Source organism: Mustela nivalis, assembly GCF_964662115.1.
Source record: "Mustela nivalis genome assembly, chromosome: 11".
NCBI classification, from domain to species: Eukaryota; Metazoa; Chordata; class Mammalia; order Carnivora; family Mustelidae; genus Mustela; species Mustela nivalis.
Window position 1 is genome coordinate 86,317,469 of NC_139030.1, and position 25,156 is coordinate 86,342,624.

Sequence of the window (25,156 nt, forward strand, 5' to 3'; positions counted from 1 at the left end):
GGGGCCGACGCGACGGGGCGGGGCGCGGAACCCCAGCCCAGCCCAGGCCCGCCCAGCCCAGGGCAGGCCCGCGCGCTCCTTGCTGGACTAGCTGCGCCTGGAGGGAGGCCGGGAGTGAGGCCGGGAGCGCACCGTCGGAGCGGTCAGGCAAGTCAGGGGGCCGGGGCCGGCGGGAGTGGGAGACCGCGGGCCGGCGGGGACGGGGCGGGGGTGACGCCCCGAACTTTCTCCGAGTGCTCGGCCCGGGGAGGCGGCGCCGGATGACAATCTGTGGCCCTCACCCTTGGAGTTTCTCTTTCCCGCGGCGTCCGGGCGGCCGAGGGGCGCCTGTTTCGCGTTGGGAGCGAGCAGGGGGTTGTGGGCCCGGGCGAGCGGGCCAGGGTCAGAGGGTGTCATGTCTCCCTCCTAATGGCGCGTGTCGCAGGGTGTGTCCACCATACGAGCCCCCAGAGTGGCCTGCTGCGCGCGGGAGGAGGGCTGTCAGGGCCCTGGGCCGGCGGGAGGGGGAGGGGAGCGGCCGGGAGGCTGGTGCCAGCCTCGGCGCAGCCAGGTGAATTGAGTATGGGAATGGGGGGAGGGGGCCTGGCTCTTGGGGTGGGAGCAGCCAGCGGCCCACTGTCCCTAGCGTGGAGAAGTGGCCACCCCTGTTACCGTGACTTTGCCTCGGCCCGCCTGCTTCCAGCCACTGTCCCGAGGCTGGGTTGAGAAAGCAACAAGGAAGTGCTGTCTGCCTCGTGCCCTCTCTGGGTCAGCATAAAAACCCAACTGGAGCCTGGGAAAGGGGAAAACAAGTGGAGCCGGACAAGGTGCCAGCAGACGGTGGCAGGGCAAGCCGGGGAAGGCTGTTGGGAGGCTTGGCCCTGATCCGGAGGTCCTGCGTCAGCTCCTGTCCTTGGGGGGGGGGGGTCCTCCATCCCCCCTCACCCCACTGTGGCCTGGGTGTGGTATGGGGGGGGTGAGGTTCTACTTGATGCCAGCTTAGGATGTGAGATAAGTGAAGGAAGGCCTGGGAACTAGGGTCAGAGCCAGATGTCAGGGCAGGTCCCTCGGGTGTCCAGTTCTCTGGGGTTCTGAAATATTCATCTCACTGGTGAGCTTTGGTTTCAAAGCTGGTGCCTTTGGCCTGGCCAGTGGTGGCAGCGAAAGCCAGGTGCTGCCTTGGGTCTGCTTTGTCTGGGGCAAAGTGGCAGCCATACTTTCTCTTCACCTGGTTGCTGTCCCTGGCCCTCTAGGCTGGGGACCCAAACAGAGAGCCAGTTTGTAACTTAAGAACAAGTGGTGGGACCACAGTGTCGAGGGCACTGACTTCCTCTGTCTTCTGGTGCCATGACCTCAGGGCCTCACTTGTAAAAATGGGCACGTCAGAGAGGTAATGATGGGGTACACTGAAAGTGTGGGGAGTGCGTCATATCAGGAGCTGGGGTAACAGCCACTTCAGCTACAACACCTCCCTGGGAACGGGGGCCTCGGCTGGAAGCTGTCCTCCTCAGAGCACATCCACCCCCAAACTTCTCACCCTGGCTCCTTCAGAAAGAGCAGAAGCCCCAGAGAAGAAACACATGCTCGTGTCTTCACAGGGCTGGAGTGGGAGGGCCAGAGTGGGCACGCTCAGACAGCTCTCTGGGAAGGAGGCCTCTGCTGACAATATGGTTAACACTGATGTGGGCCTTCTTGAATATTCTGCTGGGAATGCTGTGGAGCGGATGGCCTTGACCGGATCCTCCAACCCTAAGAGTCTGGGCTTCTAGACCAAAACCTGGGTGTTGTTTGGAAGTAGAGATGTTCGGAAGTCCACAGGACACAGTCCCGGCTGCTGAGAGTCCTCAGTACACTGGTCAGGGAGGAGGACGGATGAGTCTTTGTATTTAATGACTGGTATTTTTCCCATTCCATAAGGGTGATGTTAGGGGACGCCAGTCTCCTAGTACTGTGCTGGTTGAAGATGTCGCCCAGCCCTTGGCGTTAAGGCTACTGTGGAGATGACAGCAGCTGTCTTGTGGGGCGGGTGGTGGGGGGGAGAGGAAGGATCCCGAAGGATCCACTTGACGCAGAGTGAGGGGACACGCTTGTACTTCACGTGACTGCTCCGAGGGCTGGCTAGGAGGACAGGGGCTTTAAGATACGAGGGTTAGGACAGGAATCATTCTCAGGGTTGGGTCTCTGTAAAACAAAGGTGGACCGGTCAGGACCCCACGGGATATTAATTAGGTGTGCCCTGATTAAAACTGTTTCAGGCTCAAGGAAGTCTGGGGGGAAGCTGGGTTCAACAAAGCTGAACAGTTCTTGCCCCCTGCAGGACTGCACAGAGGCTGGATACGCCGTTGTGCCTTGGGAATTTCTGAAAGGGGTACTGGTTGTTTTTCAGACTTCTCTGTTTCAGAGCTCATCCAGTAACATCTCCGGGGTGTTCTTTAGAGCAGTCTGGGAAATGCCTGGTTGGATGAGTTTAGCTGTCAGCTCCAGGGTTCTGGGTAACTGGTCCCTCCCCGCTGCCCATGGGGGCTGGTGTTGGGGGGTGGAGAAAGGAGGCCAAGGGAGGTCACTTGCCTGGTGGCAGGCTTAGAACTGGAGCCCAGTTCTCGGATCTCCCTCCTGCCTGGTCGTCTTTCTTGTCTACACTGTTAGACTGTTTCTCTGCCGGCTGCAGGGTAAGTGAGCGCCCTGGAAATGCTGGCCGAAGGTTCCAGAGGGCAATATGGGGACAGTTTGGGAGGGAGGATGTTAGGGCCACTCCCATCCCTGGAACATGCCATGTGTCTCTGCCTCTGTAGCCGTTCTAGATGGGGAGTAAGCCCAGGTGTAGATTCTTTAGGAAGCAGGGCGGTCTGCCCTGACCTGCTGTGCTCTGTCGGGTTGCTCCTTCAGAAGCAAAGGCTGTTGGAGTTGGAACAGACTTGATCTTTTGGCTCAGTGTACCTGTTTTATGGTGGGGAAGAGAGAGTCCAGGGATGGGGAGTGGCCCACCCAGACTCATAGAGGGGTTAGGAGCCAGACAAGAACTCTGCACCTGCCTTCTAACCCACGGCTCTGGCGTGGTGGACTGACTCTCTCCAAGGAAAAGGTCCTCATTACACCAGCCCATCCTGGGTGTGAGTCTGTGCACGAAGGTGGCTGATAGGGGTGCCTGAGGGGCTCGTGTTCCAAGCAGGTGTAAAAGCAAAGGGCCTGGACTCTAAAATCGGATGTCTAGCCTGGGTTCCAGTACATCTCTGATGTTTGCCTGCTGTGGGCCCCTAGATCTGTTTTCCTCTGAATTTCAGTTTTCTCCTCTGGAGAGTGGGGATAAGAACACACCTCAGAGGGCTGTTGTCAGGCTCAGGCCTGCCTTGGGAGCCAGTGACGGGTACCCATACTCACTGCTCTAAGCGGCTCTCTTCCTTCCTGCCCGCCCTGCCCACTGAGGGAAGGGTTAGTCCCCTCTCCACCATGGGTTGCTAATTACATCTGCCTCTCCTCCCTCCTAATCTCAAGACACAAGGAAAAGCCGGAGATGAAAGGCAAGGGAGGAGGTGGCTAGGCACAGTGTTTCTGAGTCCTCCTTCCTTATCTGCACTTCCAGGCCTTTGGGACCAGTGACGTGGTTGGAATCACTGAGCTTACCCACACTGGTGACACACTTATATTCTCCCCCCCCCACCCCCCCTACCCCGGTGAAGAAGGGTGACAGAGCTGTGGGGCTCCTTTGCTCTCCAGGGCATCTTCCCCACCCCATCTCTCTCAGCTCCGATGGGAGAGGCTACCCTGGGCTTGTGACTCGGGCCAGGCCAGGAGGGAAGTCGAGGGTTGGCAGTCTTATCTGTTTCTGAGCAGGGTGGAGGCACAGAGGAGGGGGGCGGAACCGAAGGCGGGTGGCTTGTCCTGGCTCCGCCTCAGCTGTGTGTGTGCTTACATCTGTTCTAGGTTCTCAGACTGTGGGCAGGGCTGGCTGGGAATGGAAGTTCCAAACCTGTGACCCACAGGGCCTTTTGTGCGCTGGGCAGGAACTTTCTTGGTATTGGGGTTTCCTGGTGTGTCAGACAACCAGATGATTTCTAAAGGCACTCTAGCTCTTTTTAGATCTATTCCGCGTCATGCTGTTATTCCCAGAAGCCAAGCAGACAGAAGGATAAGTTGGTTCTGGGCCTGTTGGTCCGCGTGCAGGCAGTCTGGTGACTTGCCCAGACACCTCTGGGTGTATCTTTTTACTTCTCTGCCCTGGTGGCTCTGTGCTGGCACCAGGGCAGGGGAGTGGGGGGCCGGTTCCTGGGGCTGGGGGAGAGCTGGGGGTGTTGGGGTAGTTAAAGGAAATGGGAGGGAAGGACTGTGCTCCTACGTCTGCTGGGTGGGGTTTCCTGAGATGCACACTTTGAGCTATTCTTTCCATTCTGACTCTGGGCATCCGTTCCTGGCAGAGAGGAGGGCAGGCTGCCTGGGACCAGTCAGCTGCTCCTTTCTGCGAGCACACACACACACACACACACACACCCTCTTGGTTCCACCCTTCTGTGCAGATTCCAGAGCTTTAACCCTTCAGGGGCCCCCAGGGGAGCCTGAGGCTGGGCCTCAGCTGGCTGGGCTGTGGTGGCCACACTGAGCTGGCTCCAGGGGAAGGGGCTGTTCCACCCCATGGCTGTATCTGAAATCCCTGACAGCCAGCGAGTTCTGCATTGGAGCCCACCCGAGTTCTGCATTGGAGCCCACCCGCTTCTGCTGCTAGGATGGCTGCGTCTGGAGGAGAAAGGAGAGCTTCTGGCAACTTCCTGCGGGGGCATTGGGGTCCTGAGGGTGAAGGAGCAAACTTAGCTCTGTAACATGGCAGGGATGGGGCAGAGTTAGAATGTCTTGGTAACAGGCAAGGTGAGGAAGAAAGTTCTAATGATTCAGGCTGCCGGCAAGGGAACAATCTGGCTCCCGGTTACTGGAGTGTGTTCAGGAGAAGCTGAGTACCTGCTGTGTTTTAGGAAAAGTCAGGCTTCAGTGGGGAGCCTTAAAGTTCCCTTTTAGCCCATGGAGACCGTGAGCTCCTCCACTAGCTCCTGGTGGAACTCAAATGACCCGATTGCTGGTTTCTGGTCTCTGGTCTCTGGATTGTCTCCCTTCCCTTTCCCCTCATTCCCTTTCGACTCCACGTTCTCCAGCTCCTGCCCTTAGTCATAGCTACAAAAGCAAACACTGACTACTTCCCCCTGCCCCTACTACCCAGGCGGAGGCCAGCCTCAAGCCTCATCCTTAGGAGAGGCCTCGAGGCCATGGAAGTGGCCAGGCCCCTCATGTAGGCTGGGCAGCAGTCAGCAGCCCCCCACCCCCCTACCCCGGCCCTGCTCAGAGGTGAGTGAGGCTGAACTTAGCCACTTCCCTGACTTGCCTGAACACCGTCTCCTGTGCCCAGGACTCAGAAAGCTGGGATGTGGTCCCAGTCCCCCACCTAGCACTGTGACCATGGATGGGTCACTCTATCTTTCTGTGCGGTTGGTAAAGCGAGGGGGTTGGCTCGTCTTAGATGAGTGGACTTGCTTTCAGCTCAGGCAGTTAAGACTCTATCTCTGACCACCCTCTTCACCTCCTGGCGGTTATTTGGGAACTGGGATTTGGGGGGGGGGGATTTTAGAGGGAGGCTGAACAGCTCGGTGTCTACTTGTCATGTAAGCCTTCTGTTATTGCTAGAGTCTTAGATGGGGAGCCATGAGATGTGAAAAGAGGCTTCGATGGACAGGGTGTCCAGCTGTGGGATTAGAGTGTGGCCTCTGGAGTCCATCTTGAGCTCAGGTGTGGACTTCATCTCACCCTAGCTAAGTAACCTTGGGCCAGTGACTTAATCCTTTCTTCATCTATGGGATAACATTACCCACCCTGCTGGACTACTATGAGGATTAATAAAATAATAACTAAAAACAGCCACCATTTACTCTTTTTATCGGGGGTCAGGTATCCCTCTAAGTGCTTTATGTGTAGTTGTTCAGTTCTGTACTAGTATATTGTTAAACCCATTTTCCAGGTGGAGAAAATGAGGCATAGTGGGGTCAAATGGTCCAGTGCCAGTCTCTGGTAAGCGTGGGCTGGTGGCTGAGCCCTTGGACACCTGGACTATGACCTGCTATGTCCCAGCAGGCTGGTCTACTGGTGAATTCCTCTGAAACCAGAAGAGTCAGAGGGAGGGGCAAGGGAGGAGCAAGGGAGTCCTTATGCGTCAGTAGCCTTCTGAGTGGAAACTGGCCGCTGGAGTCTCCTGGGGGGCCCTTTCAAGGCTGACCTTGCCCTTGGTGATTCACCCCGCACTCTGCGGCCACAGCCCCTGTGGTCTGGGAAGGGACCTGTTGGCCTGGCTCGGCTTAGAGGAAGGAGGGAGGACCAGCTGCTTGGCTGGACAAAGGGCAAGCTCCACAGAGCTGGGTGCCTCTGAGAGTTCAGTCTGCTGGAGCTGGAGCTCACAGATCACCTGGCCTGTGACATGTCATTTTACAGAGGTGGACCCTGAGCAGCAGACAGGGCCGGGTCACGGTGACATCCCTGTGGTAGCCCCACTGGGGGTTCCAACCATGGAGCCTTCCCTGCCAGGGTCTCTTGGGTCACGTTCAGCCTGTTCACCTGCGTGTACCACCACCCAGATGGCTGGGCATCCCATCGACCTGGGGCCGGGATGGCCGTAATGATGACAGACAGAGAGCCCTACTTCAAAGGTGACCTGTTCACACCTCTACAAACAGGATGCCATTCTCTTGGTGGAGTTAGAAGGGGCTCCTGGAGACGGGCAGGCAAGGGGCTGTAGAGAGAAGGAGCCTCTTGCCTTGGGATGAGAGCCAGTTTGTGTTTCATCCTTTTGAAAAATCTGTGATAATTTACATATTACAGCTACCTGTGCTAATTTCCCTACCCTTACAGGAGACCAGAACATTGCCACAGCAGTTCAGTTCCCGGTTTCTGAAACTCGCAGCACTCAGTGTTTGGTCTTTTCCTGTTCTCTTTGGCTCCTTATCTCGTCAGGTCACTCTCCTCCACTGTGTAGACCTTCACCACAAGCCTGGCGTGGAGGTGCTGTCGCACCCTCACTGCTAGAAAGGTCTTTCTTATTTCTGACCTGACACATTCTTGTTGTGCTGGTCTGTCTACTCTGGGAGGATGGAGAACAGCTTTCCTCAAAGTAACCCATTTAGAAGCCTGGCCTGTTACTCGATCCCTTCTCCCTGCCTCTCCCTACCTCCCCTCTGAGCTATCCCACTTCTAAGAGAGAAGAGGTAACACAGTCCTTTCTCGGATCCCTGGACTCCGTGGAGTACCCTAATAAGAGAAGCCAGTTCCCTCTTCCTTCCAGCAGAAGTTCTGGGGATGTCTGCCTGTCTGGATCCGGGGGTGCTTCCTCCCTGTGAGGTCCTAAAGTTCTGCCCCTTGGGAGATGCTGCAGGAGGCTGTGGCACTGTCAAGGCTCATTACCAAGGACGTAGGGCCTTTCTGGGACCTCCTCCTTAGCTTTTCTCCAGCCCCAGCTTTGCTACCTCAGAGGGAACACCAGGCCTGGAGGACATTTATCTGGCCTAAGAGGACCGAGAATGCAGTGTAACACAGATCATGCATGCCCAGGCCCCTGAAGGCCTCGGTGCTGTTTGTGCCTTCCTTCCTCTGCTAGTTCTGTGATCCTCGGAGTTATACGTCCCTTCACTGTTAGGCGCCTTGATTCCCTTATCTGAACTGAGCATTTGGGGCCATACAACCTGGAGGTCGCTTTGAGCTGTTTTGGGGGCTCCCAGCGTTCTTCAGCCTTCCCCTGGCTATGGGAGTCTTCCTGCTACAGAGAAGGTATGGGCCAGGTCTGGTGGCAGACTCCTCAGGGCGCTCTCCTTCCCCCCTAGCCACGGCCCCTGCTGGGGAACATGGGGATACCAGAGGCCCCGGGGTTCAAGACATGTGTCTGTCCCTCCAGGGGGGTTCGGGGCCTGCAGACACTGTCCACTCCCCACACAACACAGCCAGAGGCTGCTATAGACCTATCGGATGTGCCTCAGCGGATGTGCTCAGCTATTACCCGAAGTAACCAGAAAGCCCTGTCTCTGGCCTGCCCTTTTCTGCAGTTTCCCAGCTCCCAGTGGCCAGCCCAGCGCACCCACTCACCTAGACCTCTCCAGCGTCCCCTGACTCAGCCGCTGGCCTCCCCTGACTCAGCCACTGGCCGTGGGCTGGCTGCCCTCCGGCTTGGTGCCTGGTGGCTCAGCCCTGGGGTTCACTTGTTGTCCACACCCCTCCCCCTCCACTTGGAGCCTTGGCTCCTCCCCAGCTCTGCCTTTCAGGCCCTAAGCTCCTGCCAGCTGCCCTGGGGGCTGGGCTGACCCCTGCAATGGGTCCCAGCTGGCCCTGTGACTCACCCAGAGGCTTGGCTGGTCCCTGGAAGCTTTGCTTAGCTGAGCACAGGGAGTTCCCGCCCCGCCCCGCCCCTCACACCACCGGGGCCCAGTGACTGCTCTGGGCTCCAGCACAAACCTCCCCTTCTGCTTTCCTGGGGCCTGAAACGGAACCGAAGTAGTGCCATGGCCAGAAAGCTGGCATGAAGGCAGAGGGGCTGGGGCTGAGCTGGTGGGGCCAGCGGCACTGTGGGGATCAGGAGGATGGCTTGAGGGCAGAGTGTGATGCACGGGGAACATGATTAAGAGAGAGAATATGAGGGTCCCCTCTCCTCAGGGACAGCCTGGACTGGGGCCCCGTGTGCCGGCTCTGGGCACCCTTGATTGCTTTTCTCATCTCCATTTCAGGTGCCAGCAGCTGGGGTCTCCCCTCAGCCCTCGAGCAGCTATGTCCCACCCCAGTGCCCCCCCTCCATATGAGGACCGCAACCCCCTGTACCCTGGCTCTCCGCCCCAGGGGGGCTACGGGCAGCCATCCGTCCTGCCTGGTGGCTACCCTGCCTACCCAGCCTACCCCCAGCCTGGCTACGGTCACCCCGCTGGCTACCCGCAGCCGATGCCGCCTGTCCACCCGATGCCCATGCACTACGGTGAGTCCCTGAAGGGAGCTGGGGGGAGGGGACGGCGGGGCAGCATCCGGCCCACGCAGGACACCTCTTTTCCTTCCTTCTCAGCTTCCTGTCTCATCCCTTTTTTCATTTCCTCTTTAGTTCTCTCTTCCTGTCTCCTCATCTTTGTTAACTCCCCCACCTGCCCTCTTGGCACCTCACCCCCCACCAGATGCCTGCTAGCCCCTTATTCAGCAAGGAAACTGAGTCCACAGTCATACACCAGAACTTACACATCAGATGAGAAAGTGGCAGGATGAAGTAACTAGTTACTGTTCCTAATTAGACAGTTGTCCCCTCTGCGCCCAGACTCCTTCTCCCTCAGGAATTGCCTTTGGAACCGGAAGCACTTTTTTTTTTTTTTTTTTTTTTTTAAGTATTCTTGGTGCTAACAGGTCCTCCTCTGTTAAGATAACATCTGAGTTTTACAAACGTCTAGAAGTCATTTGGATGTTCGGTATATGTCACGGCAGGTAACTGCTCTGTTGGGTCCAAAATGAGAGATTAGATGTGGCGACTTTTGGTGAATGGCTCATGTGCGGATTTTGAAAGCGGTTCTCAAGGAAGAACTGAAGGAACATTCTGAGCCCCGCAGTCTCTGGAATGCCGGGCCACGGCCAGCCCTGAGCCGCCTGCACTTGTTCATACATGTTCCGGCGGGGATATTCACACGCCAGTCACATTCATGGTCACGCCCTGTCCTGGGCATGCAGACCCCTAGCATCCCTGAATGCTGTTTGCCAGATGGAGGACACGACCCCGCTCTGTTCCCCGTCCTCCGCACGCACACTCCGTGTGTCTACCTGCCTTTCCTCTCTTCATTCCTGCCCTGCCGCTGCCAGCTCCTGTCACCGAGGCTCCGAGCCTGTCCCTGCCGGCTTCCCCACTAGGTCGTGACCCCCAGATGACAGGGACCATGGGTGTTCACACCGCAGAGCACCCAGGTGTGGGCCAGACACCCTCACGCAGGGAGGCCTCAATGAGTGTGCCCTGGGGCGCCTAGGTGACTCAGAGGGTTAAGCTTCTGCCTTCAGTTTGGGTCATGATCTCAGGGTCCTGGGATCGAGCCCTGCATGGGGCTCTCTGCTCAGTGGGGAACCTGCTTCCGCCTCTCTCTCTGCCTGCTTGTGATCTCTCTCTCTGTCAAATAAATAAAATCTTAAAAAAAAACCACAAATGAGTGTGCACTGACAGATGGGCTCATACCTCAGGCCCCTCGTGGCAGGGACATACGGCTCTGTGTGGTGTCCAGGCCAGCACTGGGTCACCTTGAGGGTGTCTAGAAAACCTGGCTGGGGTCAGGAGCTCCTGAGTATATGGCACTGGTCTTTTGGCTGGAGATCCTAGAGACTCTGACATAATGTCATGTGGGCTTCGGGATTGAGGCCACTTGTCCCACTTCCCTGTTGGTCACATGTGATCTGTCCCCCCAGGCCCAGGCCAGGGCTATGATGGGGAGGAGCGAGCAGTGAGTGAAAGCTTCGGGCCCGGAGAGTGGGATGATAGGAAAGTCCGACACACCTTCATCCGAAAGGTGAGACACGGGCTGGGAGGCCACTGTCCCTGGGCCCCTTGGGCTGGGGGAATGGGGTGCAGGTGGCCAGGCACTGTGAACCCCGGGCACTCATTCCAATGGAGATATGCTGCTGCCTTCCAATGTCTTTCTAGTTTTGCCCTGCCATGGGGGGGGGTTGGGAGGGCGGGGGGCATCTCCTCTGACCCATGTTCCCTGCCTTTCACTCCTCTCTTCTTTGACCTTGTGGCCAGGGACAGATTCAATCTGGGAAAACCTAGGTGGGTTCTGCCGAAGTGTCCTGCCCTCCCCAAACTTCTTTCTCCTGTGAGATTGGCAGCAGCTTGCAGCCAGAACAGTCACCCTCCTACTCCCCAGCCCCCATGTGCGCATGCGCTACTCTAGGTGGGCAAAGGAGCGGGCACGGGAGTGCTGTGTGAGCTGGGAGGAGCCTGCCTGGTAGTGGGGGGCGGGGTGCAGGGGGTGGGGGGAAGAAGGGAAGCCAGGCTAGCCATGGGACATGTGCAGGTGGGGGTGGGGGCAGAGGTGAGGGGATAGTAAGGAGCAGCTGGAGCTCGGGGTCAGTGTTGGGAGTGTGGGTAGGCTCTGAGCCAGACTCCTTACTCTGGGGTGGCCTTTAGGACGGGCAGCAGCAGGGGAGGGCCCTCAGGTGGTAGCGAAGTAAGACTAGATCCTTCAAAATTAAGAAAGAGCCCCTTCCCCACCATCAGAGCCGGTCTTTGGGGCTCCTGGGGGAGGGCTGGCTGCTTCCTGGGGGGATGGTGTGACACGTGCTGCCCCCCCCCCACCCTGGCTTGCGTTCCAGGTTTACTCCATCATCTCCGTCCAGTTGCTTATCACGGTGGCCATCATCGCTATCTTCACCTTCGTGTGAGTCTGAGGACTTCACCCAGTTCTACTGGGTCCCCTGTGGGGAGTGTGGGTTGGAGGGGACCCTGTGCTCAGATGGACCCGAGGGGGAGTTTGCATGCAGTGGCTGGGAGGGCCTGGGGAAGGAGGTAGCCAAGCCTTGTGTGACTCCTCTCCTCTACTCCCCTGCTCCACAGGAAGCCGGTTGGTGAGTTCGTGAGGAGAAACCTGTTTGTCTACTACCTGTCCTAGTGAGTCTCTGCTCCCCTCTACTGTGTGTGCATGTGCTGGGGGTGGGGGGCTGGGCAGGGAGATGGGGGGGTACCTCGGACCAGCTTCTTTCAGGGCAGGGATCAATATATATTCTGGGAGGGGCCCTTCAAACTACCAGCTGTGCTGGGAAGTGTGGGTGGGTGGGAGTGACCCAGTGAGGACTGACAGCACCACAGAGCTCCTGAGAGCAGGGGTGGGGGACTGTTGGCCACGGGCAGACTGTCAGATGGTCCCCAAGTTCTCTTAGCTTCTCTGCCACAGTCTCCTTCAGCCTCCTTCCTGCCTAAACCCTGCATCTCAGAGGATCTCCAGGGCCTTGGCTGGGGTAATCCTGTCCTGGGTAGCCTCCCCTCAGACTTCCAGATGGTTCTGTGGACGCCCAGCTTCCGAGAGCCCCCAGTCTGCTGGCCTGCTAAGTGCTGCCAGGTGGGGCCCGGGGGGGGCTGGGGGGGTGAACGGGCCTGGAGACGACTTCCTCTTCTCTTTCTTGCCAGTGCTGTCTTCCTGGCCACCTACCTGACCCTCGCCTGCTGCCAGGGACCCAGGTGAGTCCTAGATAGATGATAAGGGACAGTGGGGAGCAGGGGGGACAGATGTTTGGGGGAGAATGGGAATCTTGACAGCAGCTGAGTGGTGATGGGCACAGCTGAGGTGCAGGTGTGTTCAAAGTCCCTTGCCTGTGTGGGATTGAGTCTGTCATGTGGCTGCGGCTTTTACAGTACCTCTGCATGGTAGGTAACGCTTTAACCATTTCACAAGTAGGAAGAACCCAATGCTCAGAGAGGCCGAGTAACTTCCTCACAGTCACACCGGCAGGCAGTGTATGAGCTGCAGAAGGACCCGGGTCTGTCCCACTGGCCCATGTTGTCCCTGCGTAGAACACCTGCGCCGGTACCAAAGGCCAGGCCAGCCTCCCTCCCCCAGGTCAAGGCCTCATTCTCCAAGCACCTGAGCCAAGAACTACCTTCTGCTCAAGGAGTCTCTGACACCTGGTGGTCCCCAAGTCACTTAATCACGTCTCTTTCCCTTCAGACGCCGATTCCCATGGAACATCATCCTGCTGACCATCTTTGTAAGTCATGAAGGGCGTGAGGGCGGGTGGGTCCCAGGGAAGGGCTGGAGACATGACCATGGAAGATGTCCCTGGTGCTCTCTTCTGACCCTAACCTGACCCACGACCTCGGTCTCCCCTTGGCTGCCTGGGACTCGGTCACACGTGGCCCCAGCTCTGGCAGTCTGCCATGGCCGTGCCTCCAGGGGCCGGCCTTTCTTACATGTTCCACTCTCGTCTTTGTCCTCCCCTCAGACTCTTGCCATGGGCTTCATGACGGGCACCATTTCCAGGTATACTCGGGACAAATCACCACACTTTTGCGGAGTATTATGGGGGAGTGGGGCATCCCTGGGCTGGCAGTCATCTGCGTGGAGGGGGGGGGATGCTGGGCAGGATCCCTCTTGAAGTGAGAGTTTTGAAGTCATTCCTGCATGACTTATGCCTCTGGCCTCTCCACACTCCTTTTTCCCCCGCAGCGTGTATGAAACCAAGGCCGTGATCATTGCAATGATCATCACTGCTGTGGTGTCCATTTCAGTCACCATCTTCTGCTTTCAGACCAAGGTGAGGGTATGGGGGTGGGGGGCTTCCCTGGCCACCCCACACCCCCTTTATTTATATAACCTGGCCCTCCAGGCTTGGCCCTGCAGCAGGCCTGCCATGGCCCAGACCACTCTACACCAGGGATTTCCCTCAGAGACCCCGATCCCCTTCCCCACCTATCTGCACCTGCGAAACTCCTCCTTGCAGCGGTCCCTAGAATGTCATGGTTACTACGGCGCCTTCTAGGAGGCAGCACTGGGATTTCGTGGTCAGGGAGCTGGGGCAGTCTGGCTGGGCGGCTGGTTGTAACACTCATCTGATGGGTGCCTCCTTCTCCCTTCTCGGCAGGTGGACTTCACCTCGTGCACAGGCCTCTTCTGTGTCCTGGGAATTGTGATGATGGTGACTGGGATTGTTACTGCCATTGTGCTGTCCTTCAAATATGTGAGTGTCCTGGGAGAGCTGGGCTCAGTGAACCTAGCTCTCAGAGGAGACTTTCCCGTATAAAGTGTTGGGAGTAGGCCCCACCCAGGCCTCTGGGCAGGCTCTGACTTCTGGAAGCCCTCCACTGGCTAGCAAAGGGACCAACACCAGAGCACCATCCTTTGGGTTAGGGTAAGCTCTATCTGGAGTTAGAAGGCCCTGGGAGACTTAGAACCCGAAGCCCTGGTCAGCATAGCCGAATTCCCATGGGAAGTAGTGGGTGGGATGTGCCTGACAGCTGAGGTTAGGTTCTAGAAGGGAGATGGGAGAGGTGCCCAGGACTAAGAAGCTGGGCTTGGATGGAAGGGACCCGCGAGGAGGGGAGCACAGTGCTGGGAGGGCACCTGCCTACCGGACCATGGCCGGCCCTGGCCTTCTGTGAACAGGCAGCTGGAGGGATCCAGGATTCTGGCATTCCTTAGTGTTCCTGGGGGCTTCCTTCCCAGGCTGGCTGCAAGAACCACAATTAAGTGTAAACTAGGACTGGGGGAGAGGTGACAGGGCTCTTCAACCAGTGTCTGCCTGGCTCTGCCCCTCCCAGAGTGATAACACAACCACCTGCTTTTTCCCAGAACAGGGGACACTTCTGTACCCTAACTTTGGAGACTGGTATCATATAAGCACTGAAGGATGGCCCGTTTTCTCTGTCCAAATTTGTTACTATTCTTTTTTTTTTTTTAAAGTAATCTCTACACTCTATGTGGGGCTCGAACTCAAAACCCCGAGATCAAGAGTTGCATGCTCCACTGACTGAGCCAGCCGGGCACCCCAAATATGTTACTCCTCCTAATTTCTTCCTTGATCTAGAAGGCAGAACTGGTCCTTTCATGTAGCTACCTTCCTGGGTCTCCCGACTCAAGTACCAGAAGTCAGGGGTTGGGGAGAAGCCAGTTCTGAGGAACTGCCTGGGCTTGTGCTTGGCTAAGATCTCTAACACCATCCCTGCTTCTTCTCCCCAGATTTACTGGCTCCACATGGTCTATGCCGCTCTGGGGGCCATCTGCTTCACATTGGTGAGTAAGGACCTGTTCCCTCTCGGGAGAGGAGCTGAGGAGCTTGGGCTGGGAGTGACCAGAAGGATACAGCATGATTTTAGGCTGCGTTGGAGGCAGAGGCGGGCCACAGCTACCCATCCCTCTCTCCACTGTCAAGAGGGGACTGCTTTTCTAGGCATTCCTGCCCCCTCTTGTTCACTACCAGCTAGGGAGCACACCCAGGAAGCCATATCACAGATGAGGGTGGGTCTCTTCCCCTTTCTAGACGGTGGGCCCCTTGCGAGTAGACACTATGTGCTATGCTGTTCATTAGCGTGTCTCTAAGCAGCACGGAGGCTCCCAGGACAGATCTGCTGGGAACAGCTGAAACGAGAACCAGAAAGGACCTCTGGCCACTGAGCCCCGGGGTCCTCACGTGTGCCTTCCCTGTTCCTACAGTTCCTGGCTTATGACACGCAGCTGGTCCTGGGGAACCGGAAGCACACCATCAGCCCCGAGGACTACATCACTGGCGCTCTGCAGATCTACACTGACATCATTTACATTTTCACCTTTGTGCTGCAGCTGCTTGGGGATCGCAATTAAGGAGCATCGCATTCCGCCCCTCCGTGGGCTCTCCCTTCCCTCGAGGGCTAGGTGGCTGTGACTGGAGTCTGGACCTCACATCCGTCCCTTTCCTTTCCCTCCAGTAACATGCCCAGTTTCTTTTCTGTCCTGGGACGGGTGGCCTCTCTGGCAGGAGAGGCACAGGTACCTGATGGGCTGGAGGAACTGGGGACTAACTTGCCTTTGGCAGACCGAGACAGCACGAGGCAGATGTGCCTTCTTCCTCCACCTGCTACATGGCACCAAACTCTTCTCAACAGCTGGGGTTGCAGGGAGGGACTAGGAGAGCCTATTCTCTAGCCAAAAAGGAATATGAGCAGTAGAAGTGACTTCAAGGTGATGAGGTGTCCCCTCCCACCTCTGCCATAGGCTTCCAGGGTCTGTAACTAGAGCTATTTCCTCCCTCAATGCCCCAGAAGGCCAGAGAACTTTGTCCCCAGCCTCCTGGACTGCTAGGCCATTATCCAGTACTCCTTTGACAACCCTTGGTGCCTTCGAGCTCATGAAAGTAGAAGAAATCTGTGCCCATGGTCTTCCCCCGCTTCAGTCCCTCTTCTTTCCATGGCATATACTGTTTATTTGGAGCGGGGCAGGAAGAGGAGAGTAAGCAAAGTCAAGCACAGGGGCCAAGCACAGAGCAGCATCGCCCCTGGGCTTCCACAGGGCTTCTGGTGGTGGAGAGGACAGGCCTGTTCGCAGCTGCCTGGGGCCTCCCTGGGTGCTTCTGAGATCTCTGGTCAGAGAGACCTCTGGCTTCCTGTGCCTAAGCTGCTCAGATCAGAAAGTGAAGAGCAAAAGTCAGGCACTGGGGTGGTTTGTGGACTGTAAGTGTGGCCAGGAAGTAACGAGGAGGAAGACAGGCCAGGGTGGGGATAGGGGAAATGCTCTGCGTCTTCCACCTGGTCTGAGGGAAATGAAAGCCTCCTGTGGTGTCCCTGGCAATGTCTGTGTTCTTTCCTTACGATAACCTGGGGAGGATCCTGAGCAAAAGGAGACTTCCCCTCAGTTTGTGCTGGGGGATTTTAGACCTGAGCCTTATCTCTCCAGCCAGCTGCCACTTTCTTCATGACATCAAGTGCCTCAAGCTGAAATGGGGAAGGGGGACAAGAGTCACTCGGTGGGGGGTGGAAACCAAATCAGCCTGAGAGTATCAGCCTGAAGTAGGACTTCTCTTAACTACTTGGTCCTAAATATATCATGCAAAAGGACATAACTAGAAATGTAATAAAGTTTTATGTTTAGAAGTTAAACCCCTATTTGGATCTGATTTCTTTAAGGTGGGAGCTCTCGGAGTGCTGGTTTGGCTCTGCCCAAAGCACCCACTTCCAACCTCTGCATTCCGGCTTGGCGTCTTCTGCCTTTGCTAAGATAACCAAGTACATTTTGCCCCACTGGTCTTGGTGATGGATGCAAAAGACTGGTAAAGGTTCAACCTTGAAATATCGGGTCTGGCAGGGACCTGTCGGAGCAGCGGCACATGACCTTTTCTGCATCATGGACCCTTTATAAAAGCACACGAGAGCTATGAAGTCTCCTCCCCACAAAGCTGTATGTATACGCACAATTTCACAGGTGGGGATGGGGGGCAATGAACCACAGGTTCAAGTTTAGAACCCATGTCTTAGACATCACTAGCCCAATCCCTGTTACAAACAAGGAAACTGAGGCCCAGAGGGCCCAGTCTCTTGGACTGGACCAAGAGGAGTTACCCCCACCCCACCCGCCCCCACTCGGAATGCCCTTTTTGAATTCTCTTTATTTTTTGTTAGAGGCTCAGGGGGCCCCACCCTCCTGGCCAGCAGCTCTGAAGGCTTGGTCCCCTGAGCCCAAGCCTAGGCTTGTTGTATTTAAGTCTCTGTGGTCTCCCCAACCAGCCAGCCAGGAACACTGAGGGCTTCTGTGAGAGGGAGCACAAGTAAGTAACCAACCCCTCCCTCAACCCCTCCCGTCCCAAGGAATTCACAAGCCCACTCCTGGTTCCTTGGCGCTCAAAACACTCTGTGACTTTATTTGCCTTTGGCTGGCTTCTGGGGAGAACGGGGCAGGCGCTGGCAGCGGCCTGAGCTTCATGCGCCCTCTGGCGGCCCTCACAGGCAAGGGCTGGAATCCTGGCCAAACCCAAAGGACTTCACAGTCTTGAAAGCCACAGTCAATAGAGTCTAGGGGAGGGCTGCAGTGTTCCTCAGGCTTGCACCCCTGACCCAGCTTCAGGAGACAGGGCGTGTTGGGAGGAGGCCCTGAACCTCTGGCTCTCATACTCGCCCGTGTTGGATGCCCGCATGTTCTGCCGAGCCTTCATCTGCTTCAAACGGTCCTTGTCCACTTCCCGCTTGGTGAGGATGAAGAGGAGGATACCACAGGGGAAGCCGATGGCCCTAGGGGTGGGGAGATGTGCACGGGGTTTGGGGAGGGGCCAAGCCTGAGCCAGAGGAGCTGGGGGAATCTCATTCCAGCTTCATCGGTCGCAGGAACACTGCAATACCTCTCATTTCTGGGCAGCCTCCTCCAACTGGCTGCTGGAGGGCCCCAAGCAAATCAGATCCTGGCTACCGCACTGCTTTAAACTCCCTAACAGCTCTCCGTCACTTCCCAGCCAAATCCAAACTCTTTGGCACAGCACAAAAGGCCCAGTATGGTTGGTCCTCTGCCCACCTTTTCACTCCTGTCCCCTACAGTTTCATGCCCCTCGACGTGAGCCCTGCGATCCTGCCACACCGACCATGCAAGGTTCTCCAGACGGCCCATACTCCTTTCCTCTCCCAAGTGCTGGCAAAGGTTCTCTCTGCTGTAACCGCCCCACACACATCCCTTCCCAGACCCCCTTCTTCATCTGAGTAACCACCGCTACCTGCTTGACACTGTGGTGTGGGGTAGAGCGCATGGAGTCACGAGACCTGGTGGGAATCCCACCTCTGAATCTTCGTTCCCTCCTCTGTGAAATGGGATGGAATTTTAAAAAAATTTTTTGTCTTTTGGATTTAGGGGATGTAATATTTATCTCAGAAAAAACTAAAACATTACATTGTAAAGTACTGGCACACCTCAGGTGTGGAAAAAAGTGTTAATTTTCCCCTTCTTTCCTTTAATATCAATCAACAATACACATTAAGGTCAGAGTCAGATCCAAACAACGATATACTGAACATCTAGATGCTACTTATACAACTAACATAATCTCACATGATCTCAATGATTTCAATGAAAGAGCTAAATGGGCTTTCAGCCCAAGCTCCCAAAAGAGAGAAGGCGGCCAGGGACCCAAATTCAAATGAGATCAGCTCAGCTTACTACAAAACCCACTGTGCCTCCAATTCCACATACTTTCCCACCTCCCCTCCACCCCTGCTCTGAGATTCCAGTCCTCAAACCAAGCAATTCTGTCCCCACAACCTCGATTCAACTCACCTCCTGAAACTTGGAGAAGTTTCTGGGTCCCGCCCTCCCCTGCGCCACTCCCCATTGGTGGGCAAAGAGTTTTAGTTAAAACTCACCAGGCGAGTCCCACAGCTTTCATGGGGTTCTTGCCCCTCTTTCTGGGAATGTATTCCAGCTCAGGGGAAAGGGACTCCGGCTCCTCCTTGCACTCTGGGGAGCTGTGGCTTTGCAGTGCCCGGGTCCTGTTCTGGGAGGCCTTGTTAGCTGTGGCTCCTGAGAGAATTCCTGTGGATGGAAAGAAGGAGGGTCAGTAAGAGAGGATGAGAAGAAAGCCCAGGGGAGCAAAGGGGAGTGACGGCAGTTTGAAGTTACAAGTGCCAGGGAGAATCCAAAGGGAAATGGGAAAATTGCCATCAAGGTGGCACCTCTGGAAGCCACTTCCACGTCACTGCGGGCTCATCACCCTGGTGCCAGGAGAGCGAGCTTCGTTGTTCTTCATCTGATCGGACGACAGGATGTGAAGGACTGCAGTGGGGCTCACATAAGTCGTATGAAGGAAATCCGAGGAAAGGTTTTCAAACTGCAGGATGTTAGCACTGGAAGCTTACTTTCTCCCCTTATTTTAGACAAGAGGAAACTAAAGCCCCGAGAGACGAGCTGCTTCGCCCAAGGTCAAACTGCTAATTATCCGGGGCTAGAACCCAAGCCTCCAGAAGCCCAGGGCTCTTTCATCTGCACTGCGGTGAGTGTGAAACACCTGGAGCGCGGGAGTCTAAAAGGCTTCCCCAGAGCTCCCTCTCGCAGCATGACCCCAGAGGTGTCGCGTAACTTGAGGGCAGGGGGATGGACTGTGTGACCTCTAGAGAGCATCTTTTAGCCCCCAGACTCTTTATGATCCTGCAGAGCGGGGTGCGGGGAGGAATCGACAGCCACGACCTCCTGCTATCGCTGGTCGGGATGTATAAAAAAAGGGGATCCCCTGCCGTCCTGCCCTCCCCGGGGTCCCTCTCCTTACCCCGGAGGACGCGGGCATTTCTCGCCCCCCGGCCCTTCAGCGCCGTAGCAGCTACCACCGCCGCCATGTTCAGAACCCACCCCCTTTCGCCGCGCTCCCCGCCGGGAATTGTAGTTTGCGTAAGGAGCCTCCCCCGCTCCTTCCGTCCTGCCTACAGACCAGAAACTACAACTCCCAGAAGCCTGCGAGGGGACCTGGGAGAACTACTCTTCCCAGGAGACCCCGGAGGCGCGCACGCTCGCTTGTTTCCCTCCTGTTGGAGGCGGAGTCAGGCCGGGCGGAGTTTGGATTCTCCCCGCCACGTCCCGGCCCCTTCTCCCAACTCTGACCTCTGATTGGTGGATCAGGCAGTTAGCCCCCTTCACTATTGGCCTAGTGGCCGTCGCTCTTTCTGCCGGGGAGTTGCCTACGCCTACTTCCTCCCGGGAGGAGGGGCTCGAGTTCCGCGTCGTCGCGCAGAGCTGACTCTGGGAGGCGTTTGGGCCCAGAGAAGTGGATCGGCCGCTTGCGCCGCATGGAGTCCGAATCCGAGAGCGGGGCCGCCGCTGACACCCCCCCACTGGAGACCCTGAGCTTCCATGGTGATGAGGAGATTATCGAGGTGGTAGAACTGGATCCTGGTCCGCCGGACCCAGGTGAGAACTGCCGCTCCTCGGGCCGTGGGACAGGAGGCGCTCACCCCTGGCCTCTGACCCCTGCTTCTCCCCCCTCCCTTCCTCTCCCCACTGGTCATTCCTACCGACCCATTTCGCCCTTCCCCCCCTGCCCTGCCCCCACACTTAGTTCTTAGGCCTGGCAGGGGTGGGGGTTCCCCTGACGCCTCCTCTGGCCCTTCCCCTCACACACCCCCTTCCCATCATCCCCTCGGTCCTCCCTTCCCACACCGTCTCTAGCCAACCCCGGGTCCTCAGACCTCTCCTGTCCGTCCCCCGTGTCCCCGCCTCCCTGCCGCTTCTACCCTTGCTTCTCCCTCTCTGACCTCAGCCGACCCTCTTGTTACACCCCAGCGCCTCAGACCTCCCCACCACTTCTCCCCTTCCCTCTTTCTTACTGTCTGCCCAGCCGCATCTCTTAACCCTCTCCCCAAAGCAGATGATCTGGCCCAGGAGATGGAAGATGTGGACTTCGAGGAAGAAGAAGAAGAGGAAGAGGGCAACGAGGAGGGCTGGGTTCTAGAACCCCAGGAAGGGGTGGTCGGCAGCATGGAGGGCCCAGACGATAGTGAAGTCACCTTTGCATTGCACTCAGGTAGGTCTCTGAGGGGATCCGCCATCAACTCAGTGCACGTGGGCATTGGAACATCAGACTCCTGCTGTGTAGGGAGCCTTTGGAGGGACAGGGAGTTGGGAACGCAGAGGCTGGCCTTGCCCTGGAGGAGCTCGCACTGTGAGGGCCTGGGGAGAGCTTGGCTACTGGAGCCGGCTGGCTTCAAAGCCTCCTCTTGTTCCTTAGCGATTTATGATCTTTATTAATCTTTCTGGGTCTTAGTTTCTTTTCAGAAGGTTACCTTGTAGTAAATTAGAGGTAGTTGTACCTTTCTGAACGTGTTTTATATAATTCTCTCAAATATTAGCCCTTAATAAGGGAAGTGACACGCTGCTTTCCTCACTCTGTGCTCAGCCTGGTGACACCCTGTGCTGAGACCTGGAAGCCTGCACGTGTACACTCCTTGTCTGTCTGGGGCGGTGAGGGCAGCAGCACTGGGGAAGGACTTGGAGCTTGGCAAGCGTGGGCTGGGATTGCTCCAACAACTTGATGCTTGAAACTTAGAACTTGGATGCACCCTTTTCCAGGAGGAAAGACATGTTGCTTTGGGTGGAAGGGGGTGGGCTTCCTGAAGGTCCCAAAGGACAGAACCCGGGGTGGGGGGGTGGGGGAACCCTGTCCGCTTACTCATGGAATATCTCTTGGGACAGCATCTGTGTTTTGTGTGAGCCTGGACCCCAAGACCAACACCTTGGCAGTGACTGGGGGTGAAGATGACAAGGCTTTCGTATGGAGGCTCAGTGATGGGGAGCTGCTCTTTGAGTGTGCAGGTGAGGGGGGGCAGGTGTAGTTACGTTACTTTGGAGGTCTTGGGGGCTAGCCTGCAATGGTTGTGCATCCAGCACCATTTACTGGTCCCCATTTGGGGCGAGCTCTGTGCTGAACCCAAGGACTTCAGAACAGAATAACCTAGACTGTCTTGGGCATGGGGAGGGAGCCAGTATTGGCCCGAGGAGTCTGGGGAAGGTCTGGGAGGAGGTAGCAGCGGTCTTAGGCTATTTAGACAGAAAGGAGGAGCTGGTTTTTTGGGCAGAGGTATGGAGCAGACAGAATGGGGAGGACATAGGCCTGAGCTAGCTAGGCATGGTTGAGTGAAAGGCTAGCATCGCCACCCCTAGGGAGACCTGGGGGGATTGGCTGAGTATTGACTCCTGGATTGGCAGTGAGCTTGAGGCCTCTGTTATGGTGGGACCCACCTTTCTCTTCCCAACTGGTCCTTTCAGGGGGCCAGACACCTGGGTCCTATTCTCCTGATGTTCTCCTCTCTTTCTGCCTTCTTTCCTTTGCAGGCCATAAAGACTCTGTTACTTGTGCTGGTTTCAGCCACGACTCTACCCTCGTGGCCACAGGGGACATGAGCGGCCTCTTGAAAGTGTGGCAGGTGGACACCAAGGAGGAGGTCTGGTCCTTTGAAGCAGGAGATCTGGAGGTGAGATCTTCAGAGTGGTGTTGAGCTGTGTGGGGCCTTGGTAGGTGCCAAGAGCTGGGGGTGGGGGGGTCCAGTCTCGCCTTTACCAGACCACGCTGGCTTGAAGGCAGTGTGCTGTCCAGGCGCAGCACGAGTGTCTGGCTCTGTTCTTGCCCAGTCCCTGCCACCCTCAGAAGCAAGGACAGCTTGGGTGGAGCTTATGGAAGGGCTCCTTGGGGAATGGGGTGAAAGGCCTGCCTGCTGACCCCTCCTCTCTGCCCAGTGGATGGAGTGGCACCCTCGGGCACCTGTCCTCCTGGCTGGCACAGCTGACGGCAACACCTGGATGTGGAAGGTCCCAAATGGCGACTGCAAGACCTTCCAAGGCCCCAATTGCCCAGCTACCTGCGGCCGAGTCCTCCCTGATGGTGAGGGCTGCTCCCCTTGCTGTCTGCCAGGCTGCTGGGTGGTGGGCTGCAGGTTTCTGTGGCGTCTTGGGCTCCCTCCTTGGCCTGAGCCGGCCAGCTCTGAGGTCTGCTGTCTGGAAGATGGACCCAGGCCCCAGAGCAGACGGCTTCCCCTCTCCTGCCCTGACTTTCTGCGAGTCCCAGGGGCAGTGTCTGCTCCCTTACCCTCCCTGCCGTTCCCTTGCTGGGTGTGTCTGAGAGCGTTGTCTGTCCTCCCCTCCATCTGTGCCTGTGGGCCTTCAGGGAAGAGAGCTGTGGTCGGCTATGAAGATGGCACCATCAGGATCTGGGACCTGAAGCAGGGAAGCCCGATCCACGTACTAAAAGGTCTCCAGGGCGCGACGGGGTCCCTGGGTCTCTATGCGGAAGGCCTGGGGTGGGCTACGGGGGCCACGACGAAGCCTGACTTCATCGTCTGCTCTTTCCTAGGGACTGAGGGTCACCAGGGCCCTCTGACCTGTGTCGCCACCAACCAGGACGGCAGCCTGATCCTCACCGGCTCTGTGGACTGCCAGGCCAAGCTGGTCAGTGCCACCACCGGCAAGGTGAGTGTAACCCAGAGCCAGGCTGCCGAGCTGCTGCCTCCCATGGCCGCCCCACCTCCACTCCGGGACTCTTCTGGTCCCCTTTCCTCCCCTTCATCAGCCCTGCTCTCATCCTCAGCTTCTCTCCCGGGCATTCTAGGTGGTGGGTGTTTTCAGACCTGAGACCGTGGCGTCCCAGCCCAGTGTGGGAGAAGGGGAGGAGAGCGAGTCCAACTCTGTGGAGTCTTTGGGTTTCTGCAGCGTGTGAGTGTGAGGACGGCCTTGGCCTGAAGCGGAAGCCAGCTGGGGAGGAGGATTTGGCGAGGGCTGCCTGGGCTGGGGAACCAGAGAGGAGTGCAGGGTATGGGAATCCAGGGTTGTCCGCTAGTCTGAGTGGTCCTCTCCTCTGCCCAGGATGCCTCTGGCAGCTGTTGGCTACCTGGATGGGACCTTGGCCATCTATGACCTGTCTACACAGACCCTTAGGCACCAGTGTCAGCACCAGGTACGGGCAGCCTGGAGCCCTGGCAGGGCTTGCTCTCTGGTTCCCCCCCTGCCCCGCCCCCTCCCTACCCTTCCCCTCTCTCCCTGAGAGTCAGAGGCAGGCCCCCCACTTCTCTGGCCCTGATGCCCACTCTGTCTCCTGGCACCGGCGCAGTCAGGCATTGTGCAGCTGCTGTGGGAGGCGGGCACCGCCGTGGTTTACACTTGCAGCCTAGATGGCATCGTGCGCCTCTGGGACGCCCGCACTGGCCGCCTGCTCACAGACTACCGGGGCCACACGGCCGAGATCCTGGACTTCGCCCTCAGCAAGTACGAATCTGGCAAGGGCTGGAGTCTCTTTGAGTATTTGGAGGATGGGAAGGGCCCCTGGGGGGCCGCAGGGTCCTTGGGGTGTGGGAGGGACTTCTAAGAGACAGAAGGTGGGCCCCAAGGCCTGCTGGCAGCCTGTGAGCCCGAAGTGCAGGGAAGCCTGAGGGAGTTGTCGCTTCCGGTGGTTGGGGACCTGCGTGGGCGCTCACATCTCTGTTCTGGCACCGAGGGGCTGGGACCATCTCCTCCACGCTGTGGCTCTTTTCTGACTCCCTACGGGGTGCAGGTTTCCAGCATGTTCACTTGACGTGGACACGGCAGCCTGGTGCTAGGCACCAGGCCCCCTGAGGGCCTCAGGGCGGTGGGCTTGAGGCCAGGCCTCAGGGCCCTCAGTCCCATTGACCTGTGCTTTTTGTCCACAGAGATGCCTCCCTGGTGGTGACTACATCAGGAGACCACAAAGCAAAAGTATTTTGTGTCCAGAGACCTGACCGCTAATGGCTGCAGCCTCTGCTCTGGTGTTGAGGGGTGAAGGGAGAACCCCACCAGCAGAGGCGGTAGGGTATGGGGGAGGAGGAGGCGGGGGCCTTGGACTACTTTCCAACCCCTTCAAACTGACTTGCCCCCTTTGTCCCTTCTCTTAAGAGACCCACCCCTTGCGCCCGCCCCCACCCTCGCCCAGACCTGCGGGTCCCTCAGAGTCGGGGTGGGGGGTCAGGCCTCTTTCTCATTCACCTTCATTTGCTGGTGTGATCACGGGGCTGTGTGTTTGTATGTGGGGAGTAGGTCCTTGAGGTTCCCGTTCTTTCCCTTCCCAAGTCTCTGGGGGTGGAAAGGAGGAAGAGATACTAGTTACAGATTTTAAAAATGTAAATAAAATATACTTCCCAGAGACTGTGTGTGTGTGGTTTTGTGGCATCTGGATATGAGAAACCAGGGAGGGGCATGTCGGGGTGAGGGGCCCCGCAGAATCT

The 25,156-nt window shown here is 57.3% G+C and overlaps 3 protein-coding genes across 5 annotated transcripts in view; 2 read left to right on the forward strand and 1 right to left on the reverse strand.

Moving 5' to 3' along the window:
• Nucleotides 1-19,876, reverse strand: part of PNKD (PNKD metallo-beta-lactamase domain containing) — a 60,980-nt gene extending 41,104 nt beyond the window's left edge. The window contains exons 1-3 of one of the 2 annotated variants that reach the window (XM_082691534.1): nucleotides 19,705-19,876; nucleotides 18,806-18,974; nucleotides 17,292-17,689 (exon numbers count right to left, since the gene is read on the reverse strand). In XM_082691534.1, coding sequence (XP_082547660.1) covers nucleotides 17,497-17,689; nucleotides 18,806-18,974; nucleotides 19,705-19,771 — 429 coding nt within the window. In that variant the 5' untranslated portion in view covers nucleotides 19,772-19,876 and the 3' untranslated portion in view covers nucleotides 17,292-17,496. Of the gene's footprint in view, nucleotides 1-17,291; nucleotides 17,690-18,805; nucleotides 18,975-19,704 lie in introns of those variants that run through there. The other variant, XM_082691532.1, reaches the window with a different exon arrangement.
• Nucleotides 14-16,564, forward strand: TMBIM1 (transmembrane BAX inhibitor motif containing 1). Its single transcript, XM_082691541.1, has 12 exons — nucleotides 14-147; nucleotides 8,718-8,959; nucleotides 10,411-10,511; nucleotides 11,317-11,381; nucleotides 11,558-11,611; nucleotides 12,128-12,178; nucleotides 12,666-12,705; nucleotides 12,940-12,977; nucleotides 13,164-13,251; nucleotides 13,579-13,674; nucleotides 14,673-14,726; nucleotides 15,147-16,564. The coding sequence occupies exons 2-12, from the start codon at nucleotides 8,758-8,760 to the stop codon at nucleotides 15,291-15,293; spliced, it is 936 nt and encodes a 311-aa protein (XP_082547667.1). The 5' UTR covers nucleotides 14-147; nucleotides 8,718-8,757; the 3' UTR covers nucleotides 15,294-16,564.
• A 237-nt stretch (nucleotides 19,877-20,113) lies between the features above and the next one.
• Nucleotides 20,114-25,074, forward strand: AAMP (angio associated migratory cell protein). 2 transcript variants are annotated; one of them, XM_082691488.1, is made up of 11 exons: nucleotides 20,114-20,339; nucleotides 20,794-20,952; nucleotides 21,621-21,740; nucleotides 22,260-22,399; nucleotides 22,662-22,806; nucleotides 23,089-23,172; nucleotides 23,275-23,390; nucleotides 23,530-23,633; nucleotides 23,784-23,874; nucleotides 24,028-24,182; nucleotides 24,605-25,074. In XM_082691488.1, exons 1-11 carry the CDS (start codon nucleotides 20,219-20,221, stop codon nucleotides 24,678-24,680), a joined length of 1,311 nt encoding a protein of 436 aa, XP_082547614.1. In that variant the 5' UTR covers nucleotides 20,114-20,218; the 3' UTR covers nucleotides 24,681-25,074. The 2 variants fall into 2 exon arrangements, with proteins under 2 accessions (XP_082547614.1, XP_082547615.1); XM_082691489.1 differs by having other exon boundaries at nucleotides 20,131-20,339; nucleotides 20,797-20,952.
• Nucleotides 25,075-25,156: the final 82 nt, after the last annotated feature.

Bases quoted from the DNA above. Each gene is read 5' to 3' on its own strand.
- TMBIM1 (XM_082691541.1), top strand. From the start codon at position 8,758: ATGTCCCACCCCAGTGCCCCCCCTCCATATGAGGACCGCAACCCCCTG. The intron at 13,675-14,672 runs GTGAGTGTCCTG...TCTTCTCCCCAG, and splicing joins TTGTGCTGTCCTTCAAATAT to ATTTACTGGCTCCACATGGT. The intron at 14,727-15,146 runs GTGAGTAAGGAC...CTGTTCCTACAG, and splicing joins GGGCCATCTGCTTCACATTG to TTCCTGGCTTATGACACGCA.
- AAMP (XM_082691488.1), top strand. From the start codon at position 20,219: ATGGAGTCCGAATCCGAGAGCGGGGCCGCCGCTGACACCCCCCCACTG. The intron at 22,400-22,661 runs GTGAGATCTTCA...CTCTCTGCCCAG, and splicing joins TTGAAGCAGGAGATCTGGAG to TGGATGGAGTGGCACCCTCG. The intron at 23,173-23,274 runs GTCTCCAGGGCG...GCTCTTTCCTAG, and splicing joins CCCGATCCACGTACTAAAAG to GGACTGAGGGTCACCAGGGC.